The sequence below is a fragment of the Esox lucius genome, chromosome 5 (assembly GCF_011004845.1).
Source record: "Esox lucius isolate fEsoLuc1 chromosome 5, fEsoLuc1.pri, whole genome shotgun sequence".
NCBI classification, from domain to species: Eukaryota; Metazoa; Chordata; class Actinopteri; order Esociformes; family Esocidae; genus Esox; species Esox lucius.
The window spans coordinates 31,560,257-31,572,540 of NC_047573.1; the positions used below are offsets into that span (position 1 = coordinate 31,560,257).

At 39.8% G+C, this 12,284-nt stretch overlaps 1 protein-coding gene across 5 annotated transcripts in view; it reads left to right on the forward strand.

Annotated features, from left to right (window-relative positions):
- The window catches only part of plcd3b (phospholipase C, delta 3b), a 33,827-nt gene that overhangs the window by 4,317 nt on the left and 17,226 nt on the right, over positions 1-12,284 (forward strand). The window contains exons 2-3 of one of the 5 annotated variants that reach the window (XM_020046498.2): positions 4,981-5,122; positions 5,900-6,067. In XM_020046498.2, the coding sequence (XP_019902057.1) occupies positions 5,065-5,122; positions 5,900-6,067 (226 nt within the window). In that variant the 5' untranslated portion in view covers positions 4,981-5,064. Of the gene's footprint in view, positions 1-4,980; positions 5,133-5,187; positions 5,334-5,899; positions 6,068-12,284 lie in introns of those variants that run through there. The other 4 variants (XM_020046499.2, XM_034292260.1, XM_034292261.1 and 1 more) reach the window with 4 other exon arrangements.

A 12,284-nucleotide genomic window follows, 5' to 3' on the forward strand; every position in this document is an offset into this window, starting at 1 on the left:
TATTCCAGCCCTGGATGTACATGTGTTCATTAAAGTTTATGTTGTAACTATCTTAGAGGAAAATTAAATAAGTGCAAAATGTACTGTATGTGTGGCATGTCTGTGGGGGTGTGGGGGGGTGATAATCTCTTCCCTTCCCCACCCACCACAGAAGACAGGCACTAATTAGTGGCTTGGGAAAAAAACTGGAGTAGGATGTAACCAGTGAAGCATTTTAGGGAAGTAGTGCAGGATGCATTTAAATCTGGGCTGGGGAACACATTTCATGGAGGGTAGTGTCAACTGGAAATATTTTAATTTTAATCATTTTGCTTTAGAGTTGTAGGTAGATATCACAAAACGTGCCGATACAATACATATAGCATTTTTCATAATTTGATATGTATTGTGATTATAATGATTTGGTTTTATTGAATTTAATGTTGAAAACCTATTATTAACCAAAAGTCTGTTGTTCACAAGAGAGAACCATGAACTGCAGTGTTTTGATCAGTCGTGGAAATTGAAGGCACTGCAAAAACCAAGGCTAAGGATCCTGAACAAGCTGTAGCTTTCTTAACTCTAGGCAGGTTGACACTGATCCAGCCAAGGTCATGTCACCACCATTGAACTGTTGGCTATATATAGTTGTTTCTTACACTTGCGTTTGTAGTTATTTCACAACGGACAGGGTGTAAAAAAATTTTTTTCTGATAGTGTTTCTGTGTGTGTCTGGGTGCACATCTGGCATCTTTTTTTACACTTTTAAGTTAAGCCGAGTTTAAGGTGCTTAGAATTGTTGCGTCTGAGAGACAAGGACCAACGGCAACATACAGTCCAGTTTGTCATTATAATTTCCCTGCAGGATAGCCCAGTGTTCAAGATCGTAGAGCCAGTAAAGAAAAGGTTGCTGCATGGTTCTAATCTCCTAGCGACAAAGTTTGAGCCAGTCACTTAACCCTGAGTCTGTCACTTAACCCTGAGTCTGTCACTTAACCCTGAGTCTGTCACTTAACCCTGAGTCGGTCACTTAACCCTGAGTCGGTCACTTAACCCTGAGCCAGTTACTTAACCCTGAGTCGGTCAAATAACCCTGAGTCGGTCACGTAACCCTGAGTCTGTCACTTAACCCTGAGTCTGTCACTTAACCCTGAGTCGGTCAAACAACCCTGAGTCGGTCACTTAACCCTGAGTCTGTCACTTAACCCTGAGTCTGTCACTTAACCCTGAGTCGGTCAAATAACCCTGAGTCGGTCACTTAACCCTGAGTCGGTCACTTAACCCTGAGTCGGTCACGTAACCCTGAGTCGGTCACTTAACCCTGAGTCGGTCACATAACCCTGAGTCGGTCACGTAACCTAAAGTGCTCCCAGGACGTTGCTGTAAATAAAAATGTGCTTTTTGAATACTTACCTGATAAAATAACTGTAAAAACAAATTAAAAGGTGCACTCAGTAGCTAGGCTGATCCTCTTTTCAGCATTCAAATGCCATTCATTTCATTTCAAAGTATCGTCACATTTCACAGGGAAAGCATTGTCTAAAGCTTGAATGGAACATGTCTGGGTTAAAAGCCGGTGGAGGTCCACTTGCGGTGGTCCATTTCATGACAAAACCAACAAACTAACTTGTGTTCACCAGTTAAAAGGATCCAGGTACTGTACATGCTGTATGTCTCTGTGAACATAGTCAGTGTTTGACTTAAGCAGGAGCTCTCCACATCACTGCACTGGCCCACTGTTTTCTGCAACAGACTACCTGAAGACTTGTGTCAGAGCTTTTCAAAGCACTAAACAGGTTTTTTCCCCCTATATAGCAGTGGAGAGTAGGCATTCATGACCTGAATCGTGATTCCACGTTGTTTATCCTCTTACTTGTCTGTGAATTCTGTTTAACAGCATGTTAGTTCAAATCATTACACTGTTCCAAGTTGTGGGAAATTGGGAATATCTCTACGCGAATTACATTGATGCAATAACAATTAATATAGGTGACGATAACTTCGTCAAGTGAAAACACGAGAAAATCGATGGGAACCCCTCTTGCACTGTGCAAGGGTTTCATGGAAAATTTATCAGAAATAGCTATATACAGTAGTGTGCGATTTGTGAATCAACCATAGCTTCGCAGGCTGCTCTCAAACTTCCAGCGATCGCAAGCTTGCTTGATCATGTGAGTCGCATTGCATTTCCCCCACCATAACACTACGACCAGCCATGTGCTTAAAGAAGCAGAAGTTGCTGGACCTGCCTTTACACCAGCTGCTGACCTAGTTACCCGGTGGTAGTGAGGCACAAACGCTTTCGCTTGCTTCGAAATTTCAACCCATCGTGCTCGAAGCGAAAGGGCGGAGGCTTGCTTCGGAGCAACGACGCCACGTGATTTATGACGTTTGAAGCAACGGATGGTTACCTATTGTCTGATAGATTAGACTACCACCTGATTATCAAGTCTTGAACTAATGAAATTCACTAATTAATTTCAGGTTTGTGCTGCATATTATGCATTATCAATAACAGGCCGTTATATAAATACTGTAGACTATTCTTAGAATTGGCTTTTCAAATTTCATTAAATCATCCACTGGCCAATGGCTCAATATATAGAGCATGGGGACAGATGCAGATGAAGAATGTGCATTTTAATTCCCCTCTGCAATGCACATGTCTAACCACTGTGCCACGAAGTCTTCTGGGATAAAATAGAAAAAGACATTGAACATTAATTCCTGACCAGCAGAGTTCAAAAGCCTTGAGACAATTAACAGTTTTTCAGCCCAGTTTGACGAATGCTTTGAATGCTTCAGAAAGCCTTGATTTCCCATCACTACCTGATGGAATTGTATGCCATAGATCCTAAAACGGTCAAGGAGGAGCAGCCAGGTATCTCAGCATCTCTGCTGTCAACAGTCACGTGCAGGTTTTGAACGATTCATTATCTTTTACTGAATCGAGAGTAACGAGCCTGTAGTGACTCTTTCAACTGTATCGTTCAGTCAAACGGTTTCCGGCAGACTTCTACAACATCATTGGTCTCATAAGGTCTTCCAGCACAGTGCTGCGTCCAACAGCTGTTTGTTTTAGGTTTGCAAAGAAAAATGTATCAAGCTAGCAGCATTATAAAGACATTTGTAACTAATAATTGTACGCATAATTATTACTATCCAAATTAAATCAACATCAAATTGGGGGATCAGTCCCGATACCCAGCTCTACCCCCCTGATAAATGTTTGTAGATTAACATCTCTAGCCACTTTACCTACCTTATGAATTTTTCCAGCAACAAATCTGGTGTATTTGGTCTCACTTTCATTCAATTTGGTTGTTCTGCATCATCTATGGAAGTTGCCCAACCATCCATCAGGAGAGTTACTGTTGTGCAGGGCCCCACCCGAGCTCCACTTAAACCACGTTGTAGCCTAAGCGTAAGTTAGAGGACAATACCTTGTAAAGCTTAGGTGTGGTACACAGTTGGATCAAGTGACTCCACACCCAGCAGCTCTTCAAATAGAGGGGTTGATATGTGTTTTAAACAGTATTATAATATAACAGTTATTCTACCTGGTGTCTTGATTAAGACCACAATGGTATGAGTTAGTAGAACACCAGAATGGGATCGGAGACCAGCAAACATCTTTAGTTTTTCTATGGGTGGTAATTAGGGGGCTGTGATACCCTGGTCTAAAGGACATACTTGGAAAATATCCTGCATTTATATTATTCCAAGTCAACCTTGGCTCCATAATTTACAATAAAACACAGTATGTCTTTGTCTTGATAAGTATATTTCAGTTAATTTCCCAACATAAAACCAATGTCACCTTGCTGTAATTGATTATAAGTGTCCATGTACCATTTGTAATTTAGCAAAGTGAGCGAACTGGTCGAGGGTTTTCATAATTTTGCAAGGCACTGTATGTAAAACAATTAATGTCAAATATAACATGAAATCATTTATTTCCATTATATTCCATGTATTTTCATTCACTGGCACAGCATGGTGATGCCAGATGTCCTTCTGCCCCCTCTCCATGTAATGTAAACCCTATATTGCACAGGGTTTTTATTACATACAGTCATTTGACAAATCCCAGAATGTATGACAGTAACTTTTTGGCTGCCGGTCAAATCCCAGAATGTATGATATGCATTCTTCTTGGCTGCCGGTCACCCCCATGAATCAATGTGTAATTTGAAGCCATGCCACACTCCCTCATCAACCGCTGGACCTCTTGATTTGATATGACCCTGCTGGGGCCCCTAAAGCATCCAACTCTTCATAGTGCCACCATTCACCATTAACCTCCCAGGGTCAGTATATTCACCATCACAAGACTGATATCAGTCTACTTACAGGCAGTGTCAACAGAGCCGCTGGTCAAAAGTTGTTGAGGAAATATGCACAAATCTCTGGTCAACAACTTTGGTATTTTTGGAAACACTACCAAAATGAGGTATTATGTTGTCTGCACAATTACATTCCATCAGGAAGATAGTGGCCCAAGCAGATTGTTTTGAATCGTTTCTGATGTGACCGCTGACTGTCACTGTGTGTCTGTGACCATGCTTCAACAAGATAGCCGATATGGATAGATGGAAGTATGTTACTCCTAGAGCTGTGCAATGTTGGTGTCAACTAATTTAAAACGATACACAGCTTTAATTGCTGTCAAATTTCATTCCACTGTAATGGTTGAGATGGGTGGAAGCAAACGCCAGGACACAAACAAGGTCTTCTCTGAATACATGTTTTTAATGGCAGTTCCCAACAGAAATCTAACATGCAAAAAACAGAGAAACAAAACACCAGCCCTTGGCCTGAACCTGAACCTAGTAGAACAAACCAAACAAAAACCGGAACACCCGTAACCTGTTGTAGACTTGGAGCACTGGCACAGACTGCGACACCCGTCCTCTAACGTACAGAGAGAATAACTGACACAGCACTACAGTCCTATCCTACAGCCTAAATACCCCCCCCTTTTTCCCAAATGACACGCAGGTGGCTCATGCCTAGTTCATGTGCTCATGGGACCTCGCTCATCCCTGGTGGCTGGAATAGGTGTCAGTAGGAGGGCGACGCCGAATGCTGGATGGGGGAGGAAGGCCGATCCAGCGATGTGACATCCACACAGTATTAGCCTGTAGACTTAAGTATTAGAGTGGAATAATAGGAATAATAATTGATCAATCGTCGTTGTTTGTTTTGTATAATATTAGAAATATATATATTTTTTTTTTACGTCTATAGTAGATATTCCCTATTTTGTTAATCGTTAGATTGTATACAAATTTACTGTAGTAAAATTTGAAAGCTACAACGGATGTGAGCGGTGAAGACTTTCAGTAGTTTAAGTAAGAACTCCAAGAATTGTTAGCTACAGTGTACCACTGTGTAATTTAAAGTACAGTTTTAAAAAGATCAATGGTTTTTGACCTCTTAGGATGTCCTGTGGTTAACTGCTGTCAGACAATGGGTGGTTTATTTTTAGGGCAACTTTTCTTAGTACTAGCAATTCTTTTATTTGATTATGTGTCCTTATGAATCAGACGTTACAGCTTCAGTTGCTATTCCCAAGCACCTAGCTGACTGAGCTCATTCTCCTTTGCTGTCCCTCTTCCTCTGTTATTGTCACTCTCTTCCTATACATTTCTCTTCCTATACATTTATCTTCCTATACATTTCTCTTCCTATACATTTCTCTTCCTATACATTTCTCTTCCTATACATTTATCTTCCTATACATTTCTCTTCCTCTCCCTCTCTTTCTTTGTCATTAATCTCTTTCCACTTTTCCCTGTAACTTTCCACGCACCATTGCCTTCTGTCTTACTTGTTGTACTCTTCTCTCTTTCTCCCTCCCCTTGTCTCTCCCTATCATTTCCTCCTTCCCTCTCTATCCTCCTCTCTGTGTTCCCAGGTGTGGAGGAGGACGAGGACGTGAAGGTGATGCTGAAGGGCTCCAGCATGGTGAAGGTGCGTTCCCCGCGCTGGCAGAGGAGACGCGTGTTGAAGCTGCTGGACGACGGCGTCACGGTGTGGTGCGAGTCCGACAAGTTCTCCAGCCGCTCCAAGGCACAGCAGTCCTGTGAGTGTGTCCGTACTGTACGCGTGCAGGCGCTTGTGTACATGCGTGTCTCAGTCAAAATCCATTCCAATGTTTGGCTTGCTTATCTGTTTGCTCCACCCTCCAGTATTTTGTTTGTTTTAAAACCCCTTAAAGTATTGTGTAATAAAACCCCTTAAAGTATTGGGTAATAAAACCCCTTAAAGTATTGTTTAATAAAACCCCTTAAAGTATTGTGTAATAAAACCACTTAAAGTATTGTGTAATAAAAAAACTTTTATTATTGGAACTGACCAGTGGTTATTACAGAGAACATTTTCCGTGACTTTTGTAGCAATATAAAGGCAGTTGTGTTTGTTCCATCTGCTAGCTGCTTGCCTCATTCTTTGGTTAACATGATTTCATAGTGCTTTGTACAACCAGCCATCTGTTCCACAGATACTAACAGGACCACCACATCAAGCAACCATCAAACTGTTAACTACACTGTAGTTAGTAACTCTGCAAATCTTTACATGCAATGCCTTCAGTAGTCAAATCTTCCTATATCCAAATGTTTTTGTGTTTTTTATATCATTTGATCAATTATTCATTTATAGTTGTTTGAAATTTTTTTTGACATCAATCATCAGACCATAATGACGAAGAATAGAAAACATATTTCGAAGTAAAAATTGTCCACATTTTTACTTCTAAATATGGATGCATCTGAGCTCAATACTTACATAAGATATTGCAATTTTAAAAGAAATTGGCTAACATTTCTAAAAACATATTTTCGCTTTGTCACTAGATGTTTTTATGTGTAACTTGATGGCAAAAACTAACAACTAACAACAGAATGTGAAGAAAATAGTGTATGAAATTATTTTAATGTTATTTTTGTAATAACAAGAAGCTGAAAAACAATCATATACACATTAACCTACTTAGTTCTTTTAGCAGATTTTTTTTTAAACCTAATAGAAAACAAAAGGGAAATAAAAGTAGACTCTAAGAAGACATAATTACATTCTGAAATATGTCTGAATAATGTGGGCATTGCCCGATATATATTGAATACATTCATGGTGAGTTGAATACCATGAAGCAAGCTTATGTTAATAAAACATAGTAGCTATCTGAAGATGAATGCACTAACTCGCTTTGGATAAGAGCAACTGTTAAGTGGCTTGGGATAACTGTGTGTGCTAAATTGACATACATTCTTCCATTTAGGCACCTTTCACCACGACTTCAGATGTCTTGGCGGAGGGGAGGGAGGAGGTGGATAGGAGTCGGAAAGTCATTTATTCAGATCAATTCACTGGATTGACCACAATGGAACCAATTGTTGGATTAATCAAGTTTTGTTTTCAATGAAATTCAAAAATAAGTGTGAAGCCGTTGTTTCCCTTTACCTCTGTGTCTCCACTTTATCTTTCTTTATCTGATTCCTACTGCTAATAAAAGCCTTGCAAACAAAACAATACAAATAAGTGAGGCAAGTGACTGTCCACCCTCCAAACAAGAAATGAGATTCCAATATTTACATCTGATATCAAGTTATTCCCCTGCCTGGACATGGAAGCAATTACTTTACCATCACTCTGGTTCCCTTCCAGTTCAGGACCACACCGTAAAGAAACACAGTCAAGAACTTGAACAGCATCAGGGCTATAATGGAAACTAAGAAACTATTATGGACGTGGAATAATTAATAATGTGTTGACAACAATTTGGTATAAAATCCCCAAAACAGACAATCCACCAATATCATTGGATTGGTGGATTATTCTAGAACATTATGTTTTTAGTAGGTTATTACTAGGTAATTTGAATTGCTTTTTCCATTAGCTTTTTTCCAGACACTCTAGGATAAGGCCAGTAATTCCAACCTATGTAATGGAAATTGTCAGGCAGAGTGTTCAAGAGGGAACTCCTTTTAAAGGACCTTCATCTAACTAGTAGCTGATCACAGGCCTGTGGACTTGTAAGGTAAAACAAGTTGAAATAAAAACCCCAGTGGGTCTGTGTAAACGCCCTGCTTTGGGATGGGCACTGTTCATAGTCAGACAGACAGAGTACAGACACACCAGTCATTATGGTACTGATCTATTTGCAGCCTTGCCTGTATCCTACGTCCTAGTTCAAGATGAAACATGGTCAAATGAAAGGACTTGATGCAGTGGGAGGAGTCTCCCTCAACGTTGGTCGGTCCCATATAGTTTACATAGGACAGAATGATGGGGTACAACGCTCAACTTAGAAACGTGCTCCATAATTGCTATAATAGTAGAGTTCTTTTGTGATGTGGCCACGTGTGTGTGTGTGTGTGTGTGTGTGTGTGTGTGCGTGCACACACTGGCACACGCGCGCCTCCAGCGAATATTTCTTTAGCAATTTCTTTCCTTTTATCCCTATATTCATTTTTGGGTAGATACCCTTACAGTAGGAGAGGTTACAAAATGGAAAATATCTCCACATCATTACTGTGTTTATAACTATTTTTACACTTAAAGGACACATTTTTAAGATGCATATTAATACGATTTTTTTTCCTTATTCAATCAGAAGTGGAATTAAAGGGGGCTAACCAAATTTCTTTGCACATAAACAACACCTGATATTTCAGGCCATAAAAACTGTTCTAAGCATGTGTATATATGTATATATATATATAGTTGTGCTCAAAAGTTTTCATACCCTTGGAGTATTGATAATATATGTACTATTTGTAAAGAAAATGAGCAGTGAGCAGGCAAAACACGTCTTTTATTTCTTATGTGATTCATATTCAACAAAGAAATAACAGAAGGGCACATTCTGAAAACAAGGGCACAAACAAAGAAAAACAAAAGTCTGCATACCCTTAGTTCTTAATACGGTGTATTGGCCCCTTTAGAAAAAAGACAGCATGCAGTCTTTTGTAATAGTTGTCTATGAGGCCCCGAATTCTTGAAGGTGGTATAGCTGCCCATTTGTTATGGCAAAATGCCTCCAGGTCATGCAAAGTCTTTGGTCGTCTTGCATGAACCACAAATTTGAGATCTCCCCAGAGTGGCTCGATGGTATTAAGGTCAGGAGACTGTGATGGCCACTCCAGAACCTTCACCTTTTTCTGCTATAACCACTAGAGGGTCAACTTGGCCTTGTGCTTAGGGTCATTGTCATGCTGGAAAGTCCAAGGCCGTCCCATGCACAGCTTTCGTGCAGAAGAATGCTAATTGTCTTCCAGTATTTTCTTATAACATGCTGCATTCATTTTGCCATACATTTTCACAAGATTCCCCATGTCTGTAAGGCCCCCCCCCTCCCCAAACGTTAGTGAGCAGGCTTTTTTGTGGCATTGGCGTTGTAAAGGCTTTTTTCTGGCAACTCGACCATGCAGCTCATTTTATTCAAGTATCATCGTATTGTGCTCCTTGAAACAACCACACTGTCTTTTTCCAGAGCAGACAGTATTTCTCCTGAGGTTACCTGTGGGTTTTTCTTTGTATCCCGAACAATTTTTTCTGTCTTTCTTGGTTTACCTGACCTTGGCTTAGTATCAAGAGATCCCAGAATTGTACACTTCTTAATAAATGAACAGTTAATAATTGAACAGTACTGACTGGGATTTGCAAGGCTTTGGATATCTTTTTATATTCTTTTCCATCTTTATAAAGTTCCATTACCTTGTTACGCAGGTCTTTTGGCAGTTCTTTTCTGCTCCCCATGGCTCAGTATCTAGCCTGCTCAGTGCATCCACGTGAGAGCTAACAAACTCATTGACTATTTATATGCAGACACTAATTTCAATTTAAAAAGCCACAGGTGTGGGAAATTCAGCTTTAATTGCCATTTCTATCTGTGTGTGTCGGTAATAAAGCCAAACATTCAAGGTTATGTAAACTTTTGATCAGTGCCATTTGGTTGATTTCTGTTTTAATTATTTAAAAAGGAGCCAAACAACTATTTGATAATAAATGGCTTCATATGATCACTATCCTTAAATAAAAGACATTTCACAATTTCTGCCAGGGTATGCAAATTCATGAGCACAACTGTGTATATATATATATACAGCTCCAGAAAAGATTAAGAGACCACTACACCTTTTTCTTCCTTTTCCCAAAAAGTCAAAAAGGAAGGTTTTGAATGAGGAACCGAAGGGTTAAAATGTAGAAACCACTGCAAATTGAATGCTTCTGTTCCTCTCTCAAAACTTTCCTTTTCAGATTTTTTGGAATGGAAAGAAAAAGGTGCAGTGGTCTCTTAATTTTTTTGGGAGATGTGTATATATATATCTCCTGCTTGTCACACAGTGATCGTGTGGTGCAGCTGCTAGGAGGGGGCGTTGCTTCTGCATAGTCTCGTTTGTTGAAACACCTCAAAGATGTTTCAGCAGCAACAAAGTTGAGTCATGTTCTTGAGTCCCTGTTACAGCAGAAACAGACTTGACCACACTCATTTTCATCCATAACCGTTGGTTATACAAGTATATGGTATTGGTGCCAGCCCTCTGTGCAGTGAAAAGGAGGACTATACTCAGTTAGAAATGTTTGGTTAACACTTTAAATCAAGGCTGATTCTTTAGCTTGTCACTATCATATTAATATTCAGACCTTGTGAAGCAATGACTAACCATCCATGATTTATAATATTCAAGTTTTTCAATGATTTAGGTTCTAAATTCTTTCTGTAGCATTTTGTTTGGGCAAGAGTGGATTAAAACAAGCTTATATTTTGGTTGCTTATGTGGTACAAGACCTGAAGTACAGTCATAAGGCATTTTTAAGTTTTTCCCTTTTGTTTTGGATTATCAGCCTACAATTTCTTTCCACTAGTTCCTCTACAATCAGCTATAAAGAAACCCAATGAACTTGATCTTTGTTTATTGATGAACAATGGATGTAATGTCTTTCGTTCAGGCTGGTTTGATAACATGCAAACTGACACAGGGGAAGGCCTGTTACAATATGCACATGCTGTTCTCTTTCAATTGACATGTTTCTCTTTTTGACAAGGCTTAGTAATACCCCTTCATGTTCATGATAAAGAACATCTGGGATTCGACATCATTTGTTAGACTTCTCATAAAGGTTAAGGGGAAGGTATTGGGGTATTGGGGGACATAGTCCACAAGGCTATCACATTGTCTAGGCTGTCAGTGTCCACTGAGGACTCTGGATCTTGTGTATTCGTTCTTAACTACTACAAAATCTTTGCAAAGTCTTGCTTGTCTTTTCATGCCTTCTAAGGGGTCCTCTGGGAAGTAGGATAGCACTGTTGCCTCTGTTCAGTCCCTGATGCTCGTGTGCTGTCAACGTTTTAGAAATCCTTCACATATCTTCACAAAGCAGACAGGACATGTCCTCATATCCCAGATAGGAGGTGAAAGTAAAACAATCCATCCTGGCGGCAGATTCCAAAGCTTTTTAACGGAAAGGAGATTCACTCCTGAAGCGACCACCTTTCCCAGCTTCTGAGGCTGAGTTTTATGGCTGTGTTTGGCGTCTTCAAGGATACATGGCTGTTTTCTAAGAGGAAATCACCATAGATTCTGCTAAATAACTTTGCCTTTTTAAAAGTTTCATATGACAGTGTGTAGTGTGGAGTTTTGCCTGCCTTTGAAATTCTCCGACATAGTAAAGTCAGATGTATTGACTTCAAGTTGCTGTTTGACTTTTCTCTAGCAGAGGTGATTATGTTGGTCTTCTGCTGCTCTTTACCCTGTTTTCAAATTAAACAAAGGCATTTGGCTAATCAAACTGGTGCACTTGATGTGCATTAAGACACCAATCCAATGGAATTTTGCTTACTGAACGGACAGACATATGGGGCTGGGGTAGTCACCCCAAGTAGCCCCACTCATTCACACTGTTGGGAGCAATTCCAGTGAAAAGACAAATCAACCAGGAACATAGTAAACTGACATTCATTGGATTAATTACACTGTTGTTTAGTATTTTAATATGTGTCCCATAAAGAGATGAATGTAAATAGGTAAATGTTTGCCGGATTGGAAAGATTACATTATGAAAAGTAAAAACAAATGTCTAGCAAAAATATGTTCCTTCCCTTTTAGAATCCACCCAATAGACATTTAGGGGTGGTTTGGCAACTGTTTGTCATGCTTGATTGGCATGGTACTGATCGCCAGGACCAACCCAGACGGTTAAAACATTTAAGAATATCATATATCTGCTGTGTATCAAAGCCCGGGTTTAGTCACGTAAAGTCTCATCCCGAGTTGTGGGTATGGGAATCAGTGTAT